The sequence below is a fragment of the Tachypleus tridentatus genome, chromosome 10, assembly GCF_004210375.1.
Source record: "Tachypleus tridentatus isolate NWPU-2018 chromosome 10, ASM421037v1, whole genome shotgun sequence".
Classification (NCBI taxonomy): domain Eukaryota; kingdom Metazoa; phylum Arthropoda; class Merostomata; order Xiphosura; family Limulidae; genus Tachypleus; species Tachypleus tridentatus.
Genome location: NC_134834.1, coordinates 70,307,587 through 70,335,108, shown reverse-complemented (window position 1 = coordinate 70,335,108; position 27,522 = coordinate 70,307,587). Strand labels below are relative to the sequence as shown.

Genomic DNA, 27,522 nt, shown 5'->3' with positions numbered 1-27,522 from the left:
CTAAAAGCAGACATTGGATCGAAGTTTCTTGTCACTTAATTAACCAAGACAAGCTTCCTAGTTGTAGGGTTGTTGTTGTTTTTTTCTCGTCGACTACTGATGACTGTCACAAAAGTTACGAAGTTTGATGATGAGTTAGTTTGCAAACATAAGGAAGTTATCAGCACAGGAAACTTTTCCTTACAAAAAAAAAATAAAGACAGCTATAGTAGCATTCAACTAGTCAAATGAACTGGAAATGTACAGAGGCCTATTAAAAAAGTCAGTTAAAAATAAGCATGGCTATACTAGCATTCAACAAGTTAAATAAACTAGAAATTTACAGAGGTATATTACGTTAAAAATACATAAAAAGATTTTTTCATAGATATGTTTAGCAGGGTGGAACGAATGTCAGGACGAATAAAAGTAAAGTATTTCATATTGAGACAAAGAAAATGTTCATAGAACACGAGTTTTGAATAAACATATTACACTTTTAAAACATAAAGGTTTTGTTTATATTATATAAAAGAAGGTTTAGTCATTAAGTTGCTTACGTATAACTCAAAAGTTTCAATAGTTATTTTGAATATCATAGCTTATAAAACACTAGGCATCTTTTAGTTGAGCTAAGCCTAAAAGGTAGTCTTTATGCAGAGGAAATTATTTATATTATTCACATAAAAAACCTAACTTAATGTTCCTATTTCCCCAGTAATTTGCTTGGAGTAAAATAACTTATTCAAGGCTGAATTTCTTTTAAGTTTTTTTTTCTGCAGACTTTTAGCTTCGGCCAGGAATAATGGCTCTGTGAGTTGCAGGATTTTTATGGTTAGTTCTTGACACAACCAGTTGGGGACAGTATTTTTATGAAAAAAGTTTATATGGATCTGTCCTTCGTCAAAGTTCAAGAAAGGTTTTCTAACTAATTTTATGTTTCAAGCTAACTAGTAAAATAGCCTTCATGGAATTTCTTGTAATGGAAATTTATTTAGATTTTAACTCTTGTTTGGAGTTAAACGAACCTACATATTTTAACGTTGAAGTATTTCTATCATTGAGAGTATACAAAAGTTATACAATCATACAGTTTTAGGAATCTAAAGTTTGATTATCATTGAGAGTTGTCTATACCTACAATTAAGGCGTGCGCTTCGTAATCTGAGGGTCGCGGGTTCGCGCCCGAGTCGCGCCAAAACATGCTTGCCCTCCCAGCCGTGGGGGCGTTATAATGTGACGGTCAATCCCACTATTCGTTGGTAAAAGAGTAGCCCAAGAGTTGGCGATGGGTGGTGATGACTAGCTGCCTTCCATCTAGTCTTACACTGCTAAATTAGGGACGGCTAGCACAGATAGCCCTCGAGTTGCTTTGTGCGAAATTCCAAAACAAACAAACAAGCCTACAATTTTAAAGTGAGACTGGCTGAGAGATATATGAACATATTGGTTCTAATATTAAAGTAAGACTATGATTGATAAGTATAGGAACCTTACGTTCTAAACTGTAGTTCTAATGTTGGAATGTAACTACTGCTTAGAGTTATTCGTAACTTTGTATAATCGTCAATGATAGTCAAATTTCAACGTTAAAACCACAAGATTCTATAAATGTCAACAATAGTCATACTTCAATGTTAAATCACTGGTTCGCAAAACTCGCAACGATAGTCACACATCAACATTAAAACTCGTAGATGTATATAACTTTTAACGATAGTCACACATCAACATTAAAACTCGTAGATGTATATAACTTTTAACGATAGTCACACATCAACATTAAAACTCGTAGATGTATATAACAATATTAAAACCAGCAGATGTCACACATCAACATTAAAACTCGTATAACAACGATAGTCAACGATAGTCACACATCAACATTGAAACGCTAAAACCGTGTATAACATAGTCACACATCAACATTAAAACTCGTGTGTATAAACTTTAACTTGATATTGACATACACCTGCCACTTAGTCTAATCTTTGTCATTTGATTGAAACTTGCTAACGAATATATGTTTTGTTTTATCATAGACTCAGGTGCCATTAACGAAAAGTCTTCTCAAGGAACTGTGGACAGTCACGATATTTCGAGTGACGACGACCCGAAAAAGAAGAAACGACAGCGACGACAGAGAACTCACTTCACCAGTCAACAACTCCAGGAACTTGAGGCGGCTTTCTCTCGAAACAGATATCCCGACATGTCCACCCGAGAAGAAATAGCTATGTGGACTAACTTAACTGAAGCCCGAGTTAGGGTAAGTTTTCTATTCGTAGGCTAGAGCTTTATTGCCTTGAAAGGACGTCTTCGAATGAATTTGATTATCTGTTAAGTTTAATGAAGGAAGAAATGAGACCTCATACTTAAATACACTTCTTTCTCCCTTGTCAACGGTCTTTCTGCTGTAACGTTTTTTTTTTACAGCTTACACTTTTAGAAAAACTATAAGATAAGATTTCTCATTAAATATAATGTATTAATACTCGGGTTCGACTCATTACGTTTTTACAGGTAATAATAACGTTATGATAAATAATTCTGGTTGCTTTGAAATTAACTGTGACTATCACAGTATTTGTAAAACAGCTTAATATGATGAAGAGTTAATCTTTCATACGAAGTGCCACACATTCTTGGACACTTAATGAGCACACTTTCTTGGACACTTAGTGAGAAGGATATGAACGTTGTTACTTTTTACAAACGAATTTCCATAAAACACAGATTCCTTTTTTATGATTAAATAAAGATTTACCTCTTTCCTACCCTGAAATTTCTCTGGCATCTGTTTTAACTTCTACCCACAAATATCTCTGTACGATCTTTGACATTTACTGGAACAATCTGCTCCTGTATGAAGTTGTTTTGTTCCATAAGTCATCATGAACTCTGGAACAATCTGCTCCTGTATGAAGTTGTTTTGTTCCATAAGTCATCATGAACTCTGGAACAATCTGCTCCTGTATGAAGTTGTTTTGTTCCATGAGTCATCATGAACTAAAAACTATTGATATGTTTTTTTTTCAGGGAATCAGAACAAAATCCTAACCCATGAGAGTCATTGAGGAGATTTAGGAAAAAATATATTGTTTTATTTCCGAAATAAATAGACTGGAATTTTTATTTTCGCCACTGTTAGTCAGGGTGAGTTTATTCCGTAGGGAACGGAAGTAAGGTGGTTCACCATGTACACGAGTTAACAATGCCGTTGGATTCATCTAATAACTGGTCTGCCACCATCCATTGTATCTCATCAAGTGAGTAAAAAATATACTTAGTGAGGTTTTTTTGGCTCCTCTCACAGTATGAAATTTTATGGAATAATAAACGCGCGAAACGAATGGATCCTCATAACTTCCACAGTTCGATTAAAGAAGGGGGAAACTGTAGCATGAACCCATAAACAATGAACCCACAAATAATATATATGTAGAACCAAACTTTACTGCCGATCATTATAAATTTATAGGAGCAATATTGCTCTCATAGTCTAAAGCATATATTCACGTTTCTGCTTTTCAGAGCGGGTGCAAAACGACAATACTCGCGTTATCTTACCATTCAGTCGTGGCGGGTGGGAGCTACGCCGTCATCGCCATTTGATAGTCGTGAGCTGACACTCTCGTTCCCAAAGGAAGCTTCGAACGTCACGTTTAACTCGGGGCATTCAGTAGTTACTACTGTCAGTTTGGTTATACAAAATGGCGATCCCATATCATTCTATGGAACAAATCACACATCTGTCAATGAATAAGCCCTGTGTACATTCTACGTGTGTGACAATAATTAGTACAAATGTCTTATTTTTATCAGCGAGTCTTTACCTTACGTCATTAGAGAGAAATTTCCGATTACGTTTACTTGTTGTTGTTCCTCCCAGACATTTTTTACAACTGAATATAGAAACTTTAAGGAAAGATGTTTGATTTTTTTTTAAAAGTGGTTTTCTCACAGAGCACCGCAGGTAGGTTTTTATATATTTCTTTGAGGTTGCAAAAAACTATACAAAGGAAAAAGAGTTGAAATCAATATAAAGTGTTTATGAGCCTCACCTGGAGGGAGAAAGATGTGATACAATTAAGTAGAATAAAATATAACTAAATACAAATCAAGAAACGAAAAGAGACGTAGGGTAAAGAGGATTTGATGATATGATGGAAAATCTGCCCAAGATATATTCACTGGTAGAATAATAACTAAAAAACACTGTTTCACCAAAAAGGTTCCCTGTGATAACGTTTTGGAGCAAGCTACCTTTTCTCAGTTCTTGAGAGAATACTTTTGAAATTTACCTAAAAACAGGCAGATTTACTGCGCAGTAGAAAATTACACTGAAATGATTGTTTATTTGTTTTCGAATTCCGCGCAAAGCTACACGAGGACTATATCTAGCCGTTTCTAATTTAGCAGGGTAAGACTAGGGGGAAGTCATCACCACCCACCGCCCACTCTTGGGCTACTCTTTTACCAAGGAATAGTGGGATTTACTGCTTGAGCTATTCTTTTACCACGCAGTAGGTGGGGTTAACCGTAACATTATGATGAGCACACCGCTGAAAGAGCGAGCATGTTCGGTGTGATGAGGACTCGAACCTGCGAACCTCAGATTACGAGTCGAGCGCCGTAACTTCCTGGCCAGGCCGTTCTATTTTTTTTCTGAGCAAATAGATATGCATAATAAACTATTTCCTATGAGAAACTAGGAATATAATACATGATATGAAAATAGAACTACAAATCTTACGACGAAACAAAACTGTAGTAACCCTATAACGAGCTAAACCTGTAGTTACATTATGACGCAACAAAATATTATGACAAAACATAACTCTAAATCTTTACGATGGATTCGAAGAGCTAGTTTATCATTAACTATTACACTTCTTTGTCATCATAAATTTGCCATTTTATTTCGTCAATGTTTTTGTAGTTCTACTTTCTACTAAGTAACTAGAACTATTTTACTACAAAAAATCTTGTACAAAACCGTATTATTTTAATACATAACCATAGCCTGTGTATTATCTGTTGTTTTTCTCTTACTGATATCAAATAATAATTTGTTGCAAGATAAACTTCTGCAGGGTCACCGAAAAGAGTTGTGTTCCAAAAGTAACAAATATTTTTATTTCTTGCTTTTGAAGTTCATACGTTGTGTTGTATAGTGGCCTACAGAGTATAAAATTTTTCTCGTGGTTCATGGTATGCGCATGTTTTACTGACGTCACGACAGTACAAATTACATCGTTAAACGTCCCTTAAATTACATTATTTTAGTGTCTACTGACTAACAGACAACACAATACCGTATGGCGGTGTTGGACCCACTTTTAGAGAAAAAAAATCATAATTGATTACTTGCTCTAGAAAAGGTATTACTGAAACTTTTGACCTTTTAAGTTCGTTTCTCGACTGCTAAACTTTGATCTGACCGTATCATAAGTTACGCAATTGTAGCGTAAAAGCGAATTTTTATATGTAAAAAGTGGTGCACATTATTTGACAGAATGGACTTCGATAATAATAAAATAAGCCAGTTATGCGACTTATTTAACCTAAGCTCAGGCGTGGCCTGGTGTCTAGCGTGTCGAAATTCTAATCGAAATGTCCGAGGCTCGAAACGTGGTACTACTGAACACACTGTGCACTGTCAGCTGTAAGCACGTTATAAAACTGACAAATAAAACGAAATATAATTATTTCAAGCATGTCATTAAATATCGTTTGAAACTCTCTAACGTGTAGTTATGTCTTTGGGAATGTTACCACCTATTCCAAAAAGTTTCTTCTTTTGTGCTAAATCTTTATCATCAGTCGTTGCAAATATATTTTATTTTTTTTATCGTTTCGAAACAGTGCTCTATCTGTTCGAGGGTTTCTAAGGATACATTTTCTAAATTTACTAGATATAACCTAGGTTTATGGTCCACATGAAGCTGGCTTTCTTTGACGTATTGTACAAAATAAGCAGTTTTACTCAGAAAAAGCTATTAGTTCTCACTTTGGGGAACGATAATCGAAAAATAAAAGGTAAATACATTTGTCGATTCATAAGCGTAAACAAAAAAGATTAAATTACCAATTTTCAAGGGATAACTGCAGATTCTGTTCAGTTCGTGCAGCATAACTGCTTTTTTAATAGCAATTAAAAACGAACTGGCTGAAATAAAAATAGCATGTAATAATACAAATACATGAATTATTTAACGTTAAAGCCTAGTTTCAGCTATATTTGTCAATGTCCAGTCATACAAAATTATTTCGCCTTTTTCGTCAGCCTTTGCGATACTTAGATAATTGTATAGAATCATCATCTTGAAGAAGTGACCATCGCATATTCATCCAATACGATGTTTATATTACCAAGAAAGAAATTAATTAAACGTAGTTATTCACCATCTTAACCAATCAGCTAACTGCCTTATTATACGTAATTTTTGCCGCTCGCGCTAACCGCTTCTCCGTCGTTTCAATCAGATTTAGTGCAGAACGTGCTACTGAATACAAAAAAAGGTCTATATATTATAAATGCAATATATTATGTTAATGTTTTGAATAATAGTTTCAGTTTATCCCAGTATTTAACCCTGTTAGGTGTTATAGGATTACGGCTGAAAAAAATGGTTAACAGGAATGGGATTCAGTTAACTTTTCTTTCTTTTTTTTTGTAATCTGGTTATCAAACGTTTTTACTGGCATACAGACATTAATAATTTATTGTTCAAAAATATTTGTTTTTCTATATCAGCTTTCACACAAGTGTGTATCTTTATATGTTCGGTTTGGTTTTGTTTTGAATTTCGCACAAAACTAAACGAGAGCTATCTCCGCTAGCCGTCCATAATTTAGTCATCACCATTCACCGCTAACTGTTGGGCTACTCCTTTACTAACAAATAGTGGGATTGACCGTCACATTATAACGCCCCCACGGCTTAAATGGCGAGCATGTTTGGTGTGACGGAGATTCAAACCCGTGACCCTCGGATTACGAATCGAGCGCCTTAACCACCTGGCCATGCAGGGCCACATCGGAGACAAGAAATAACGTTAAACAGTTTGTCACTGAATGTAATTCAAGTACACATCAGTCCATTACTGCTAAAGAAGGAACTGTAAAAAAGATAATTTACATACATTGTGGTCTTCAAACGAAACACGAGAGCCATGTTCACAAGGTTCTTCAAAAGTTCGTATCCGAAAGGAAGACGAACTACCGAAAGCTGTACGAGCGACATCTGACGTGTGACAAATTGTACTATGCTATCTATTTAGATGAAGCACGTGTCTGCTTAAGTGCTTGCGAAATTTCAGATGATTTATTTTCGTTTTGCATGATACAGATTGAGAAAGTTACTTCAAAGAATATAAGGTGGTTTCAGGTTACAGCAAAAATGATACGTTAAGCCTACTGAAAGTAGAGAGCAAAGCGAATTAGTGCTAGCACTACAATACCACGAGAAAATTACATCTTTGTATAAACTGTATCCCAAGACAAAGTATCCAGTCAACCTTGTAGCGACTGATCAAGATACAACTATACAAAAGGGATTCATGTTAAATCTTTTTACGGTCATCCTTAATAGATTTCTGTTGCAGAGTGGCTCAAACGGAAAATGACGGACTTCCAAAAGCATGTAACAGGAAGGTCAACCTTAGCCAAAGCTTCCTGTAGTGAAAGTTACGTTATGGACCATCACATAGAACATCATGAGAGTGAAAGAAAAGGACTGTGGTAATACCGTTACTATAGAACGCGAACATTCCTCTAGACATAGGCGTATTTGTGCTTCTGTACGTGTACATTTCAATGTTGGAATGTGCTAGTGACATAGTATCTACCTCTACCATAATTTAACTGCAAAACCGTATAGATACCGTATAGATCATGGGTATCATCTCTCGAACCTAAGACCCTCCAGCCCCCAACCCGACACGCTGACCACTGACCTTTCTCAGCCTTTACAAAAAAAAAAAAAAAAATGAAAGGTGGAGAAATGATTAAGTTACATTAAAACTGGTCACCGTTTATCAACCCATGGGTTGAAGTCCCAACATTAGGTCATCCAAATGTACGAAAAGGTTAGGAACCGACTTTGTCCTACGGTGGCACAACGGTAAGTCTACTGATTTCTAGCGCTAAAATCAGGGGTTCGATTCTACGTGATGAACACAACAGACTGTCCAATATCACTTTGTTATAAAACAAATCAAAATACGTAGACTCTAAATATAGTTGATAATTTTTTAGTAAATACTTAATAAGCTAACCGTTTTCATTGTGTTTATTTTTGAGCATACACTGAGTCACAATTGTCCATCAATATTTATAAATAAGTCCTGGGCCATAAACTACTGACGTCCACTGCAGTAGACATAAAACAAGGGATCGAAATATATTCATATACAGAACCATATTCCCGGTTTGAATACAGGTTCACGTCGTGATAAAGCAATGGTTTTATTGCTATATTTATCCCACCTACTGAGTCAGACTTTTTAATAAATATCCAACCGAGCAGACGTTCAGCAGACAACGTTGTCCATAAGTAGCTCCAGCACCCAGCATGTATCAACATTAGAAACTACGAAACAAAATGATTTTATGCTTCGTTGGTGCTAATACCTCTCTACTAGTCGCCCTCGACCGACCCGAGAACTGCACGTTCCCCGCGGACTCCCTGCTTGGCAAGGGACGACCCTCGCCGACTTACGAGTGACAAATACAATAACAAAAGCGTTAAAAGCAACATTTATCAACTATGGACGTCAGTTCCAATCAAAGATTCGTATCTTCTCTTCAGGTACGACGGGGAGTTAGTTTGGTGTTCATCTCTATCCGGAACGTCCGCATGGAAACCACCCTAGATTCCCCTGGGTGTGAGCTTACACTGTTCCTGTAATAAACATTTGATAAATGGAAGAACTCAGTCCGTAGTCATTGCATACTATTCTAGATATTTACGGAAGTACTGATATGTATGGTGTAAATTAATAAATGTTTTGTTTTCTAATATGGAATGTTATTTAACTAATAATGCATGCTTAGTTAGAAAAGCGTAATTCCAAGAGTAATTACATTTCCACGTGCGACTTACATTCGTGAACACCTAAAACGTTGTTGTCTTATACAAGTTAGCTACCTGAAATTTGGTTTATGTTTTGTTAGATGTTTCATTCCGTGTGCATTCGGTCCAGTGAATGTTCGTAATTAATATCATTAACCAATCAACTGACGACAACTGGCGATCGAGGAACAGAACGTAAGTCTTGACCAGTATTAACTAAATAGTGTTAATGTCACTATAAAAGAACTTGACTGAGATGAATCTGTCTTAACTACTGTAATTCTTATAAGACTATAAATTAACGTAACTTACATAAATAGGAAAACGCACGGGAAAGAACCTATATTGACTTGCATGATGTTAATAACGCTATAAATAAGCTCGACTAATATAAATAAGAAATCTTATGTGATGGAACCTGTGTTAACTTCGGCAACGTTAATAACACTATAAATGAACTTGACCAGCACAAGTTGATAACTTTAAGTAATCGCCCTGTATATAAGTAATGTCCAAGAAAACATGCCATTTTTTGATGTCAATAACGTTGTGACAGTGTGTGTGTGTGTGTTTCTTTTAGCAAAACCACATCGAGCTATCTGCTGTATCCATCTATAGGAATATTGTAATAGAAAGAGTATTATTTCTGTTGTTGTTGTTTTGAATTAAGCACAAAGCTACACAATGGGCTATCTGTGCTCCGCCCACTACAAGTATCGAAACCCGGATTTTAGCGTTGTAAGTCCGCAGATATACCGCTGAGCCACTGGGGCTATTCCTTCTGAGATGGAAAAAATGAAAATTCCCTTTTTCTGGAGGGGGAGATCCTTTATCTACACTCCTTAGATTATCCTCTATCATGCAGGGTTGTTGTTCTGTAATAAAAAAAATGAGACTATGGACTAGTTTCAGTTGTCGAATACGTTACCTGAACGATCCCAGAAAATGTTTAAATCAAACCAAATAATAGATTAAGTAATATAATTACAGTTACATTAAAAGACAAATAATACTTTAATCAATAACAAATTTGACTGAAACTGATATTTTTGTCAATATTTACTAATATTACACAAGCTGAATACATTATATTAAATCGATTTTGGAGCCTAGCCACGTTGTTACAGAACACGTTTCAACGTCGAGTCACGCTCTAAATAACGACTATGTGTCTGGAAAATAACTCTGCAGTGTAGTTTCCGTTGTAAAGGCTATGCTGTAAGGCTGTCATGTTCAAAGAAAATCATTCCATCCAGTGTGTTTTCCATAATCAGCCTATAGTGCACGAGGATGACGGTTTCCCAGCGTCTCTTTCAACATTTTCATCATCCATATGCGCTGCTTCTGACGACTTAATCGGTATGTGTTCGTGTAGCTTTGGTATTCGTTTCGTTCTCCATCTTCTAGAGTTATGTGATGGCTGAATGGATATTTTGTGAAAGCAGCTTGTGTACATCTGACTTGTGTCGCTTTTACAGACTGAGAACCTTTTAATTATGTTACGTACTGTTGCCTCGGTCGTGTGAATATCTTTCGCCATTGTTATTTGTGTCCATAGTTTCTGTCTCATCTTTTACAAGACGCTGCATTTTTTTAACAAGGTTGAAAAATGACATGATGCAAGAATATTTCTTGATGGTCCCTGGGACCCTGATTGATGCGTTTTAATCTGTTTCTCAATGTCAGTACATACGAGAGATATCACCGTCACAAAAGTTTTAAATGTCTTCCAAAGATAACTTTATAATCTAAGTGTATGAATATATTGCGTCGGAACTTGCCGTTACATATAGCTCCCAACAACGGAAACATCTGGATCTCGTCTCACTACCTAGGAATGTCTAACAGTATCTAAAATGCTGTTCTGATACGTTCCGTTTCACCGCGACCTAGGCCCGGCATGGCCAAGCGTGTTGAGGCGTGCGACTCCTAATCTGATGGTCGTGGGTTCGCATCCTCGTCGCGCCAAATATGCTAGCTGTCCCAGCCGTAGGGGCGTTATAATGTGACGGTCAATCCTACTATTCGTTGGTAAAAGAGTAGCCCAAGAGTTGGCGGTGGGTGGTGATGACTAGCTGCCTTCCCTCTAGTCTTACACTGCTAAATTAGCGACACAGATAGCCCTCGAGTAGCTTTGTACGAAATTTAAAAAAACAAACAAACAAACATCACCGCGACCTTAAATTATTCAGATTACTACATAAACGGCTTCTGGACTTATCCTTTAATAAAACGTTTGAGAACAAGATAGCAAACATTTAATCGCGATGAAAATGTAGCTTGAAACTATAATTTTGTGATAAAACGGTAGTATATGCAAACGCTTAACTCTGCAGCTATAAGTAATAGTATAATTAGTTGTCATATTATCAAAATTAAACACACGACAAAAAATTGTCTGTGCTGATAAGATGATATATTTACTTGATAGAAAATTATCAGTCGTTTCTTATGAATATTTCTTTAAAAATTAGAGGCCGTATCACAAAAGCTAGAGAAAATACGAATTTTGGCTTTCATTTTGCAGTGCTGTAGAAATAAGTCATAACGAGCTATTTTTGGTGGTTTTTTATTACTGTTGCATGCTATACTTAGGAATTTCAGGACTCAAGATGTTTGTAAACATATACGTAATGGTTTGTTTTCTTTGCTTGTTTGTTTTTTGAATTTCGCGCAAAGCTACACGAGGATTATCAGCGATAGCCGTCCCTAATTTAGCAGTGTAAGACTAGACGGAAGACAGCCAGTTATCAACACCCATCGCCAACTCTTGGGCTACTCTTTTACCAATGAATAGTGGGATTGACCGTGACATTATAACGCCCCCACGGCTGAAAGGGCGAGCATGTTTGGCGCGACCGGGATTCGAACCCGCGACCCTCAGATTACGAGTCGAATGCCATGCCGGGCCATACGCAATGGAAAGGTCATTAACAACTCACAGATATACATGCTTTAACAAGTTTATATACTTTTACTTAGAACAGCATATTAAATTAGCTCTAGTAACTACTGGGTTAGTTTTAGTTCTGATAGGTAGGGTGCTTCGGTGGTAAATTAATTATAATTAATTTTTTCTCACATTTGTCTTTCTATTTTTATTTGTATCTTTATCAGTTTCACTCTTCTTTTTACATTTGTCTATCTTTCTTTCTTTACAATCTGCTCCTATTAATTTTCTTCATACTTTTGTATAATCTTTCTCTTTTGTTATTAATTTCTTGTATCTTCGCGTTATTCTCGTACAAAATATACCATTGACCATTAATATTCGTCCCAAACATCTCAGTAAGAGCACAAGATAGACAGCTGTTCTCCACGGAACGCCTCGTCGGAAATCCTGAAGAGATCACGTGGTTCAAGAACCTAAGTGGTCATCTCTACAGATGTAACAACGTTAAACAACAGAAGTATGGATCTCCTCTTGTCATCTTCCATGAATTATGTTTGGGATTAAGGCTTGAGTAAACTTACGGAGTAGCCATACCTTTTTGTCAGTGCTGGCAGCTGGAATTAACGAGTATTGACTGGTCAAACTGATTGACCTGGAAGAATAATGAGAAAGAAGCGTGTTCAGAAAGGGTTTTTGAATTAGACGACAGCGGTGACACTCGATTAGTCAACAGGCACGATAAACTGCTCGGGAAAGACTTACTTGCTTTCATGAGTTTTCGACGGTTGCGGTTATGGTGTATGCATGCTTGGATATGCAAGCCACGCACTGAATAATAAAAGTGGCACCTTTAAATCGTGCGTACGTTGGCAGTGACGATAAAATAATTAAACAGCCCCCTACCGGGTACATATTTAACATGTTAAACAGACACTATAGTGTGGCTTAATATTATATAGAACACTTGAATAAATAATTCTGTTAAGCTATATCATGCTTATTTGGAATTAACACTGTGAGTCTTTCACTCCTACATTTTCTGCTACAAAAACATTATTTTTTAAGACTGGAAGTTTACGCTAAACGCTTAAGCTAATCTTTTAAAACATGTTTATCGATGTCGTTTCGCTAAAACATATAAATAAATCATGGTTTTTGATATTACATTGCATACAACGCAACTTAACTATTTAAATAGGCCTAGTTGTTTTTTGTTTTTTTTAGAATTTCTAATTAAGGTATACTCGTAAGACTTGAAAAATACAAATAAGTTCATAAATAATAAGACAAGAAACTCAACAAAACGAGCATTTATTTCTAAATTATGGATAGAATACAAATATTGTATAGTTATTCATGTTAAATTTTTTTTCATGTTTCGTTCGTTCTAATCACCAAATTTGATGAATGTGGTTTTTATGATCTCATGATTACAAATTCTTGAATAAAAGTAAGATTTACTGCACGGTTTGGACAGTTTCTTTCGGAACGAAACTTTTAGCAGTCTGAACGAAAGCCACACCCAACAGGTATAAATATATATATTCACTGAAATAGTTACTTTATTGATCTATCTCTAGTGAAGAATTTTGACCCAGCGGTTCTAAGACGTTCATAATATGTGATCTAAGGTGATCACATTCTGCGTTTTAAGAAGATCATGGTATGGGTAATTTTTTATAATGTTACGGTTTTTGCTAATTAGCTGTATAGCCACTATAAACAGTTTGTTTATAATGAAATGGAGAAAGCAGTTTCCGTGACTTTTTTTAGTTCTACTGTCCTCAGTCTCTTACTTTGTACACCTTAATATACATACACGTAGCACACACTTTACTTGCTTCAGTATTTAAACTTATTTGGGATAAATCTTGGGGGCTTGTCCAATATTTATTGCTTTAATATTTCTGGAATGTTTGGGAAAGTAACCTCTCATATACGTGTAAGCATAGATGATCTTTCTTTCCCTTTTTAAATTTTCGTTGTTAAACAGCAATATAAGGCTGCAAGGATAAAACCGCAAATATAAAGAAGGTCGCGCGATTCTATCCTAAAGCTTGTATCACAGCATGCTGTTTCGCTGAAGAAATGCCACAAAGCATACACACAAACGAATATAATGCTATAGGACACTGTACAGATCTTATAATATAGTGCAGATAGAGCTAATAGAATTGCTTGACTATAGGAACTTCAAGGATGGCACGTCTATGATATTAGCGCTTTGTTTATATTTTCCTGAAGAAGTAGAAACCAGCACTGTTGGTGGAGTTCAAAAGTCTGATCAGATTCCGCCCTTATGAAATAACAATTGAATCTTCGTTGTATTCTAAGCCTGTCTCTTTATGGATACGTTTAAAGTATATGTCTGGAAAGCATGTTTCAAATATACGTATATAGATATATATAGTATGTATACTATATACACTAGATCTCTTGCCATGAATGCTGTTATAACCCACATACTCGTAATAAGGTTCATTACTTTAAATATTTATAAGATTATGTTGTCATATCAGGATTTGGTGATCATATCTTAACTAGGAGACAGCTAACAGTAGAAACATTCAGGGGGTATCGAAACCTGTTGACCAAACTTGTCGATTAAAAGCACGTTGGTTTGTAACTACATGTAACGAACACACTTTTTGCATTTTGAAACAATTATTATATTCCCATAAGAATGTGATGTTTGAACTTTTAACAACATTTTATCTTGAAGTAATTTTCCATTAAACTCAAAATGTGGTGTGTATCTTCAGGATCGATATGGGTGCATGAAGGAAATATCTAACTGTGCATGTTTTTAAATTAAAACAAATTCTAGTCTTTAATGTTATGATTTACATCTCAAGCAAGTGTAGAAGCTTAAATATTTCACATTAAAACTACAGTTATATTTTGATGCTGAGATTGGCATGCCAAAGAAGTATTTCGTTATATATACTTTACATAAAAATAATTGTTGCTGGTATCTGTTTAGATTTGTGTGCTAAAGAAGTATTTGTTTGTTTTTTGAATTTCGCGCAAAGCTACACGAGGGCTATCTGCACTAGCCGTCCCTAATTTAGCAGCGTAAGACTGAAAAGAAGGCAGCTAGTCATTACCACCCACCGCCAACTCTTGGGCTATTCTTTTACCAACAAATAGTGGGATTGACAGTCGTATTATAACGCCATCACGGTTGATATGGCGAGCATGTTTGGTGCGACACGAATTCGAACCCGCGACCCTCAGATTATGAGTCGAGTGCCTTAACTAGCTGAGCGTGCAGGGCCATCCAAAGAAGTGTCTCACTATATAGATTTGACATTAACACAAATTATGTTTTGTGTTTAGACTTGAGCACCAAGGAAGTGTCACGTTATATAGGTTTTACATTACAGTAAATGTTGTCGTTTTGTGTTAAGGAAATGTTTTATAAATGTTGATTGTCACTCTCCAGAACCAATTACGTCATACAATAAAGATATGGCCACAAGAAATAGTCGACGTAACAAGTATTCATTAAAAGATAGTATTTGTTGTTGTATATGTATTTATCAAGACAACTGAGTCGACTTTACAAATACAATGAAAACAATCATTAGCTTGGACTAAGTTTAACTGAACCACTAAATAAGATTTAGTAATTGCTGATTTCTCAATCGATATCCATACGATGCATGTTAATTTAGCAGAACTAAAGGTTTTTTTTCGGGTAAATATTGCTTAACCTCTTGTAAACTACTTCGCAGAAAGTGTGAAAATGTGCGACAATGTTGAGCTTAATGGGTATTTAACCCTTTTTCTAGCTGCCATTTTTCTCTAACAGAAAAATAAACAACAAGAGAAACTAAAAGAAGACATTGGCTCTAGCCATTGGCGATGAAGGAAATCTAATGTGATCGTTTCTGTCTCTAATTATCCATTCGCTCATATACGGTAATTATTCTATATCGTATAACAAGCTAGAATGGGAAACATAACAAATTTAATGAAACTTTAACACCAGTTTCAGTCAGACTAATAAAATGACAATTCACTTTGATGAGCTTCGACATCAAGTTTATTCAGGCCAAGATAGTTCACTTTGTGTGTTGTCAAGATAGTTCACTTTGTGTGTTGTCAAGATAGTTCACTTTGTGTGTTGTCAAGATAGTTCACTTTGTGTGTTGTCAAGATAGTTCACTTTGTGTGTTGTCAAGATAGTTCACTTTGTGTGTTGTCAAGATAGTTCACTTTGTGTGTTGTCAAGATAGTTCACTTTGTGTGTTGTCAAGATAGTTCACTTTGTGTGTTGTCAAGATAGTTCACTTTGTGTGTTGTCAAGATAGTTCACTTTGTGTGTTGTCAAGATAGTTCACTTTGTGTGTTGTCAAGATAGTTCACTTTGTGTGTTGTCAAGATAGTTCACTTTGTGTGTTGTCAAGATAGTTCACTTTGTGTGTTGTCAAGATAGTTCACTTTGTGTGTTGTCAAGATAGTTCACTTTGTGTGTTGTCAAGATAGTTCACTTTGTGTGTTGTCAAGATAGTTCACTTTGTGTGTTGTCAAGATAGTTCACTTTGTGTGTTGTCAAGATAGTTCACTTTGTGTGTTGTCAAGATAGTTCACTTTGTGTGTTGTCAAGATAGTTCACTTTGTGTGTTGTCAAGATAGTTCACTTTGTGTGTTGTCAAGATAGTTCACTTTGTGTGTCGTCAAGATAGTTCACTTTGTGTGTCGTCAAGATAGTTCACTTTGTGTGTCGTCAGTTTTATTCAGGCTAAGTAAGGATTATTAACTTTGTAAAATCTTAACATAGACTTCGATTCAAACTAAAAAACGATATTAGGTTGCTTCCCGAAACGTTAGATTAAGGCATGGTTGTTATATAGCTAATAATCTATGTTTGTCACTTTATGCAGTGTAACTAACTTTATACCCTCTTTGCTTCACAAAAACATGTCATAACAGTTAGCTGTTCCAAGTCCATTTTACACTAAACTAATAATAAAAACGTCCTCTCGGTAATGACACATAAACTATACTGCATAAGATGATTTAAATACCGTGGTTCTCTCTCCAGTACTAACGTTATTTTACGAGAAGAACATATCCAATAACTTAAGGGAATAATATCTTGTATATGTGAGATCATAATTTTCACGACTGTCTGTACCTCAGTGTACGCTAGTGAGAAAACAACAAATGCATGATCAGGTAGTTAAGACACTCGACTCATAATCTGGGTGTCACGGATTTAAATCCCTGTCGCACCAAACATGCTCGCCCACTCAGCCGTGGGAGCGTTATATGTAACAGTCAATCCCACTATTCGTTAGTAAAAGAATAGCCCAAGAGTTGGCGGTGGGTCCTAATGACTAGCTGCCTTTCCTCTAGTCTTACACTCCTAGATTAGGAAGAGCAAGCGCAGATAGCTCTCGAGTAGTGGTTGGTTGGTTTGGTTTGGTGTTTTATGGCGCAAAGTAACTGGGCTATCTGCTGCTCCTCGTGTAGTTTTGAGCAAAATTCAAAACAAACAATGAATATTATGAATGATTTACAATTTCGTTAACCTTATATAAACTTGTAATTTAAAGCCAAGAACTTAAACAGGTTGACTGGTTCTTTCATTCAACACATTCTTTAGGGATAAACACGTTTCGTTGACATTCCCAGTAACCTTAGGTATACCTGAAGCAAAAACCCGTTTCTAGCATATGTTATCATACGTATTCCAGGGTTCGCAAGTTTTTCATTTGTAAAGTGAAATCTCAAAGTTTAACTTCCTTTGAAAGTATTTTTTAATTTGTTTTCTGTAATTCGAAGCTTGATATCCACAGCAGATACAGAATGGGTAGCTCAATGTGTAGCTTTGTGCAAGAAGAAAAACTAAACTTTTTAAAATGATTCTGTTCCCTAAAATGTAAAGGTGTATCACAGTACTCGGACGCCATATACAACAATATGTGGTACGGAAATACACCTTACGTCAATTCACGTGATATTGACAGTGTTACAGATAAACATTTCAGAGGTGACGTAAGAAAAAAAATTCAAGGTCACCTTTACCGTCATCTATTTGTTTTATTCAGTTTTATATATCTGTTTAAACTATCTACAGCTCTTCTTGTTGTTGTTTTTTATCTAGCATTATACTGTTATTTTATACAGGGATAAAGACATGGTAATGTAATATTTATGAGCTATTTTTCAGAGATTATACAGACAGACAGAGACTGCTTGTTGTTAATAGTTATATTCATGAGAATTTAGCTCCTTTTACTGATAACTATTTTTAAAGCCTTCTAGACAATTCAGAATATTCTTAATGATGCGGCATACAACTGACAGAGAAAGAGACTTAAAAACTCATCATCTGTAATACCTAAAAAAATAGTGCCGAACTGTAGTGTTTTGAAGAAGTGTCCCTCTATTTGAAATATGATTTAGTGATCACGCCACTTAGCGGAAGTTACAGACAACAAAACGTGATATATTGAAATCCGTTTTATTTTACATTAATGACTATTTGAGCTCCTAGAAAGATTTTTGGAAAGCAACTGAGTCTGATAATTAAAGAACATTGGAATAATTTCTACAGGGCTGTTTATTGTTTTTTTGTTCTTCCAATAATAATAATATTAACTCCAATTTACTAAGAGATGTCATTCCATAATAACTCCACCTTATCAACAGATGTCATTCAACTACGAGCATTAGGGCTTAATAAGAAAGGGAGATGGTATATAGATTTAATCAACTATAACAGGTATTTTGAGCTGGTTTGTAATGTGTCGAATAGTTATCACAAAAACTTAAATTGAATAAGTCAAACACCTGTAGTAAATTTAAAAATAAACCTTTAAATCTCACATTTTCATTAGATATGGAAAATTTAAAACTAAAGACAGAAAAGAAGTTCTCAGATCAACAGGCGCCAGAACACAGAATATGGAATCTTTAAGCTTCCTAGTAAAACTTTCTCAGTCCTCAAAACAGCTTTAAAGCTGTTGTTTCTGGTAAATACCGGGTATGAAAATATATTAAGAATCAATATTTTTAACTACATGAGTTAAAAACTTTATTCTGAGACCTTTAACCTAAAGGTCACGCCATCTTCATACTTTCTGACCTGCCAACTCTTCATCTTATTTAATATGTAATAATTGGGTTTAATTATTTTTTCAGATTCTCTCATATTTCAAACACCATATCATTCGGTTGAGCCAAAATAACAGTTTTTTTTGTACTAAATAATATGGCTGATATAACTTACATGTTTGACCAATACAGAATTTTCAATTTAATTACTTTTAACATTTCTATTATGTTCAATTATTTTAAATATATTTCAGTTTGACCAATGTAAATACCAGCTTTTTCCATAATATTCAATACATTTTTAAGTATGTTTAATATTTGGCTAACTGTATTAAAAGATTTATAAATTGGAAGATAATATTAATTTTGCTTTTTTGCTTCTGAAAGATTTGACATGGTAAACTTGTGACTTATAACAATTCATTTTTACTTATTTTATCAAATGTTAATTTAGTTGTTTTTTTTGTAGTTATTTGTAAGTTTATTGGACTATCTAACGGCTCTATCACAAACATGAATACCAATTCATTTTTAAATCTTCTTATTTAAAATAACTTTAAAATATTAGACCATAAGAACAGAAAGCTGACATTCTTCAATGCGCGTGGCAAGATACATGAAAAAAAAAATTAAAGCAATTATATCTTCGATAAGAATGAAGGGTTGACAAGTCAGAAAGGTATAGACGGCGCTATCTTTGTTTAGGTTTTGTTGCATATAAATAGTATTTGTTTGTTTGTAATTAAGCACAAAACTATACAATTGGCTATCTGTGCTCTACTCACCAAGAGTATCGAAACACGAATTCTAGCGTTGTAAGTCAGCAGTCATATCTTTGTGCCACTGGAAGACTATAAATAGTAATATAAGTCACTTGACTAACTATTTTACCATAAATGATTGAAAATGTTTTGATTGTTCCCTCTTGTTGTTGATATAAGTAATGTCGAAACATATAGAGTATCTGTCCTGAGACGGTTGATGATCTCAAAATAAAGATTTTTAAACTGTGTGCTTAAAACTAATTCAATTAGTTCTTTACAAAATTAGCTTGAATTTTTAACCTTAAACACTGGATGTTTCAAACTATCAAGCATGGTATAACACTAAAGTGACCGATATTAAATGTAGTCAAATTACATTAATGTCTTATACCACAAACTGACTAATCATTAAGGAAAATATCCAAGTTTCAAGATGTTATTCCAAAGTACGTATAGATAAATAAGTTGATAAACCGAACACCTGAGTTGCTCAGACTGTTAGGTAAGTTTCTGGAGAACTTATTTATTTAGGATTTCGTAGTCAGTACCTATTTAAAGTTGCCAATGATTATTCTTATAGCATGCTCCCTCCGCCAGTGGCACAGCGGCATGTCAGCGGACTCACACCGCAAGAAACCGGGTTTTGTTACCCATGGTGGGCAGAGCACAGATAGCCCATTGTGTAGTTCTGTGCTTAATTCCAAACAAGCAAACAAGATTGTTTTTAACTAAGCCCTTGTTGTTCGTTTAACTGTATGTGAATTCTCAAGTGTCATAGTTCTTCTAGCTATTAAAAGTTTGCTTTAAATTTGAGAGGGCTTAATTTTTGTTGGCTGGTTTTCTCTTCTATATGTTTTTGTAAAGTTATCGTCCCATGTCGACAGATCATTGTTTATTTTAAATAATTCCCTTCCCTACAGGTTCCTAAACCCCTACACAACTTATCTTTATGTTAATATATATTCCAGAAACTCTAATACTGGGAAATAAAATACCTTTGTGGTTGCTTTTATGATCTCGAATAAAAATAAATAACAATTAAAATAACATAACCAGTCCATGTAATCATGCACGGTAGAACACGTTGAATTGTGAAAGGGTTCTATGAAACTCCAGAGGAACAAAGAGAGGGGAATCTTGAATGTTTAATGATATTTCCTCATAAATAACATAGCCGTATGAATACAAACATCATAAACGTGTTATTAAAACCTAAAGGTGGGGCTTATGACAAACTCTTAAATAAATTATCTATACAAACCCGTCAAGAGATTGTTAGATATTGGATAGTTTAAATATATTAATAATAAATATACATCTTCTGAAATTAGAAATTATAACGATTACATGCAAACAGACACCGAAATATCTATATAAAATTACATAGATGCTGAGAAATCATGAGAAACTACTACCAATTTAACTCAGCGTGCATCCTTAAACTTAAGGGATTATCTAGTCGACTAGTTATCTCTGTTCCTGATAGAATGCTGACTTCATACTCTCGTGTGTATTCGTTTATTTGTTTTCTCAAACAAACAAGACTTAATGCAGAAAGTTATTCCATACTTAACGAATTATTATTATTCTTTTATATATATAAATGTTATTATTATGTGACAGAAATAATTTTTAATGTTAAGGTTATTTATATTTATGTGGTTTAAGGATATAAATTCCTCAAAAAAATTTGCAAAGTTAAACCTGTACTAGAAAATAGGAAAATCATACATCTTTTATTTTCGTGTTAACTAACTAATATTTGAAAGTTTTAAAAGTGACAACTGCTCTGTACTCAGAGTTTCGGACTCGAACAGTGTCTGCTCATAGGTTTCCTTGTCAGGTACTTGGTTTTAAATTTAAACTGCTCATTATAACTTAGTTATAAGATTCATGACCTTTTTATGATGGTAGTTCTGTTATTATATAGAAACTCTAGTTTTATGTAAGACATAAAAACCGCAAGACTAGTCAGATTTGACCTGTATCAAAAATTATTAATATGCTAAATCATAACTCTTTATTTAGTCGATAGATATCCGTTGATATATATGTGTGTGCGGGCGTGTTAAAGATTTCTTTGTCACAAGAAGAAAAATTTAAAAGAGAATCTATGACGTATATGCAGCCCATTACATTCTTTGATTGGTCATACTCTTTGCTATGAACTGCAGTTTTACCTAATGGTTTAGCAAACCACAGAAATACCATTAAGCTTCTTATAATGATGAGGTGTATTATCTATGGCGTTTTAAGCCCGTTTTACTTTACTTTATAGTAGCCCAAGTCAATTCAGATTACTACATGTTGAAATAAAACGGACTCGAAAATCTCATAGAATAGACGTTCATTCTTTAAATGATTTAGTTCTACTATCTTTCCGTTTCATCTATTTTCTCTAATTGTTGTGAGTTAAAGTTATTGGTTTTCTTTCCTCATTTCTGATAGGTCTGGTTCAAGAACCGTAGAGCGAAATGGCGGAAACGTGAGCGGAATGCAGGAGCTGAATTGAAGAATGGATTCAGCACCCAATTTAACGGATTGATGCAACCTTTTGATGATGGCCTGTACTCTGGGTATTCTTCGTACAACAACTGGGCATCCAAGGTCCCGAGCTCCCTGAGTGCAAAGAGTTTTCCTTGGCCAGGGCTTAATTCGGTAAACGTCAATCCACTCAGCTCTGTGGTCCCTAACCAGGGCATGGGATGTTTTAACACAGCCCCTACAGGGATCACCTCGTCCAGTATCATGCCCAACGTCAACATGCCAGTTAACAGCCTCAATAACCCAATGGCCCCTTGCCCTTACGCTGCCGCTACGCCCCCTTATGTTTATCGTGATCAGTGCCCTTCCATGTCTTCTAGTATAGCATCCCTCCGGCTTAAAGCTAAACAGCATACTGTCACAGGGTTTGGCACATACACACCCATGTCACCACGACAAACACCTACCTTGTCTCCATGTCAGTATGCTACAGTTGACAGGCCAGGAGTCTAAATCACGTGACTTCAGTTGACCGTATCCATTCCGCTGTCCTCACTGTGATTTATGTAAAGCAGAGAGCATTTGATTTCCTCATTAATTCACCTATTACAAAACTATCTTATCAGTCGGAACTTCCACAAACTGTGTATTTTAATGTATGTGACATTACTGTGAGATACATAAACATTATAATTTATAATAAAATGGTCTGTACTTTAAGCAGCAGAGTTGATTAACTTGAAGTTCAAAATGTCGAATCAAGCTACATTGTTTTAAGTCACAGTCCCAGACCATTTATGTTTCCCATGGCAACAATGAAATACAAAGTTTCTTTTGAAAAATATGACCTCAGATTACGTATTTGTAATTGATAAAATCATTTTAAAAAAGAGCGTTATCCTAAGTCAGTGAGTTACTTTTTTTTTTCTGGCTGGAGTTGTTTTATTAATAACCTTTTTATTTCTAGGTACTTATAATGTTGTTGTCTTGGCGCATGTGAAGAAATGTTATTAAACGAAACCTCATTTGAACAAATATATTTTGATAACTCCTTTCATTTTTCTCCTGTTTGTAAGTTCTTGTTTTTTATTTATTATCAGGTGATTTTTGTAAATTCTGTGAATATTTGTTGAAGAATATTGAAAATGTTCAAAAGATAAACAACTCATTTCTTAATTTCCTTTACCTATTTTTGTCTTATTTTAATAACAAACATTAGAATTTTATCTAATTTAATATTGGGAAGAAGTAAAAAGTAAAAGTATACAACAATATTATAGTGAACCAGTAAAACTATAAGTTGTAAAATAATAGAATATTGCTTTCACTACACAGGTATTTATCTCATGGAAAGCTTTTTACTTTACAAGACATTATGAAAATATTACATTAATTGAAAAATATTTTGTATTTCCTGGTTTTGTCCGTTGTATTCTAATTTATTGTTGTGTTTAGTGAAATGTGATTTTTTGTAAAAATCAAAATTATACTAATTTTTAACTTTATTTAGCAGTTGATTTCAAACTCAATATCACGTAATGAAAAACATCATTAAACTTTAACTATCCCACCAGGTGTCAACATCTTTCCACAATCACTACTGCTTTGCATTGTATATATATATCTCGCTACCAACTAGTCATAAACTAAATAATTTCAACCAGTTTGCCTTTTGTTCTGTATCATGTTGTACCTATTTAATTTGAAATAATTTCTAAAATAAAATTCGCAATCTTAATCACGCGATTTCATAGCCCTTAAAATATTTATCTCTCTCGACCATTGTTAAAATCACAAATTCTAAATCAGACTTGGTTATGTAGCGAGTAATGTTCAAAGTATTATTTGCTGTAAATTTCTTATTTGTATAGAATTATATTTCTGAAAAATCGCAGCTTTAACATTAATAAAATAAAATGTTTCATTCAAGGAACTTTAATTTTCAAGATTTGTACCCGCGTGGCACAGCGGTATATCTGTGGATTCACACGTTAGAAGTTTCAATACCCTTGATGGGCAGAGTACAGATAGCCCATTGTGTAGCTTTATGCTTAATTCTCAAGTAATAACTGTAAATCCTTTGAAAATAATGGGTTCAACCCACAAATGTGAATTCTAAAATAGAAATAAGAATTTAAATAAACGTTTTTTTGTCTATTGTTTATTTTGTAAATCAATCTTTGAATTTTCATTTTTTTCCTCTCCGAATCAGAAAGTTTTATTTTCAGCCTAATACGTTGTTGTTGTTTTTTGCAGTACGTTCTTGAAACTATTAAAAATTCTAGTCAGTTTTATTTTTATTTTTTGTAAATACATCTTGTGACAGTATTTTTAAAATAATATTTTATTCGAAGTTTAAAGTAGCTTTAAGTGCAAGAACGGTAGAGATAAGAAGACAATAGCGGTTACTACACAGATGCATTAAAGAAATAGAGTTAACATTTAATAATGCACAATGAAGTTATAGAGACAGTCCCTAATATCAAAATATGATAAAATTGCTTTACTCAATAATTTTATTATATAAAGATAAAACTGATAAGTAAACGATTTTTTATTGTATTTTGAGATTGGGAAGACAGTTTCATTTTATATTCATTGAGTATTATTAAACAGTGCCTTTATTTCTATCATACGTCTGTGTGAAACCTTGCAAAAGTATCTTTCTAACCATATTATCTGTTATTGTAATTTTTATCAATGTTTGTCCATAGTAATAAGATATTTGTGTTTCATACCAACGGATTATATAAAGTTAGAACTGCTCAGTTTTAATTGTATTTGTTATAAATAGACAAAGGCAATTATTTACCTAGAAACAAATGTTCCTTTGATCTTGAAGATAATTAACCACTTACAACCTAAACAAACAATCTGTATTAGTAGTGTAGACCTTTTATTCTAATGTAGTAGTTTAATGTGGTCGGACAAGAGAAAGTAACTTAGTAAGTGTTCCATGAAAAAGTTTCATTGTTTTATAAATTCAAACAATACTGCAAATATCCAAAGCATTTGTTCTCTACTCCGATTTAATAAACGACAATTCACATCCTTCGCCACTGTAAAGTTCTATATATATGTAAAGATACGAGTCCGGATGTGTGACGTTTCTTAAGATATATAATAGTGGTCGACACATGATGTTACAGGCTTCCTACGACAACACCATGTCATTGTTCTATATAAGTATCCTGTTTACTATTACGTCTTGATGATGATGTATATTTGGTATACTATGTTAATTAAAACCTTTCTTTTACAACGTCGGTTACTGGTTGGTGTTACTAATTTTTGTTCCACAAATGAAACTTTAACAACAAAACTGAAACAACTTGCGAGCAAACTTTTCGTTTTACGAATGAGACAAATATCAAATAGTTTCATTGTAAATATGAAAACATTAACTGAGTATAGAAATTAAGCCCTCAATGACCTTATTGTAATTGTGCCAGCACGACTCACGAAATGTAGTGATATTTTTACCCCTAGTAACCAAAAAGTTAATCAAAAATATTGTAAAAACAAGATACAATGGCGTAGAGGCAGAGTGTGGTGCCCCATACATTTCACTTTGTCCAAGAAAAAATGCATAAAAATTGTGAAAATTAATAGCAGAAAAAGCAGAAGACGCAATAGAATTGAATCCAAAATCCAATAGCTTCCAGGGCTTCAAACGCGAGCCCTACATTCAGGTTGTTGTGAGTGCACCGATGGCGCACTTTCCTTTGTTTTACTCTCCCAACCTGACTTCTTTTCAAATTTGCCTACTATACCTCTGGGGCAACAAAAACAGCTTGACAAATTCGGGTAAATCCTGAGGCAGAAATTCTTTTGAAAACAACAAACACAACTTGGCTAAATTAGATGAGCCCTGAAACAAGACAATAAGTATAATTTGACGAAGTTGGGTGAATCCTAGAAACAACTGAAATTGAAAAAACAAAACAAAAATATAGTATGATACAATGAATCTGGTCCAGGTCTAGAATTAATAAAGTGCTGAACAAATGTTTTTTAACATTGAGTAGTTTAAGCCTAGATGGCGTATATGGTATGGAAATGATTATGTGGACATATAAGTTCTAACCATGTCCTTACCATCCTGAAGATGATGTCATCGGGTACTGAAAAATATGTAGAATAGTTTTTTTAAGATAAGTCCCTATTTTTAATAACTATTTATTATCTAACGATTTTAACGTTCAATTGATTTTAAGTGTAAGTAAATGTGTTACACAAGTGTCGTTTTTAAATAATTTAGACCATACTACTTTATACGGGTGGTACCAAGACAAAACAGTACACATGCTGAATGATTTCTTCTGATCGAGCTACCAAGACAAGACTAGGGCACCTGCCGACTGATTTATACTGATCGGACTACCAAGAAAAGACTTGAGCACGTGCCAAATATTTTCTACTGATCGGGCTACTAAGAAAAGACTAGGACACATTCCAAATGTTTCCTACTAATCGGGCTATCAAGACAAGACGAGAGCACGTGCCGAATGATTACACTGAATAACTAACAGAATATGAATAAAGTATTTAAGACGGTAAGTTAAGATTACGACAAAATATAGTGAATACAACGTGCACTTACAACAATGACTTACAACTCTGTTTTTCAATATAGCAATAATACGACTAATCGATTTTAAACTCTGCTTCGGGTTTTCACATTTGGATCTCAAATCTTGGTTAACCAGATTTCACTCGAAGGACGAGCAACGAACTCAACGATTCTCCCCCGACACTATCGGCTGGCAACACTCCACTCGTAAAAGACGAAGTACAACGCGTCACGCCGATATGAGCTTTCGCCAACGAAACAAACTTTCAAATATCTAGAGACAAAGTTAACCTTCGTAATACTAACAAAGTCAGTCGAGTAGTACAATGTCAAGCCTTTAGTTCGCTGAGGTGTTCGCCTCAGTGAACACTTTTGTTTCGATTGGCTGGCAGTGACAAAGGTCTGACACGTTAGTTATCGGGCCGATGACCTACCCGCGGATCAAATCCAACCGTCCGTTCAGAGAGTGGCCTAATGCCAACTCGTATTAGGCCTATAGTCCACACACTTCAGTACCCTTGGATGGTAATGCACACGATCTAAGTTGGAGCAATAGAAGATACGATTATTCTTTCGTTTGAGCTAACCCATCTGTGTTGGAAAAGGCTTCCCTTTTATACTCACATACACATTGTGTCTCTTGACTCATGTGTCACGTTCTTTATTACCACAGTACACGATA

The 27,522-nt window shown here is 34.6% G+C and overlaps 1 protein-coding gene across 1 annotated transcript in view; it reads left to right on the top strand.

The window, feature by feature from the left end:
- LOC143229525 (pituitary homeobox x-like) overlaps window positions 1–25,527 on the top strand; it is a 37,751-nt gene extending 12,224 nt beyond the window's left edge. The window contains exons 2-3 of the mRNA XM_076461987.1: window positions 2,022–2,248; window positions 22,232–25,527. Coding sequence (XP_076318102.1) covers window positions 2,022–2,248; window positions 22,232–22,780 — 776 coding nt within the window. The 3' untranslated portion in view covers window positions 22,781–25,527. The remainder of the gene's footprint in view (window positions 1–2,021; window positions 2,249–22,231) is intronic.
- The last annotated feature ends 1,995 nt before the right edge of the window (window positions 25,528–27,522 follow it).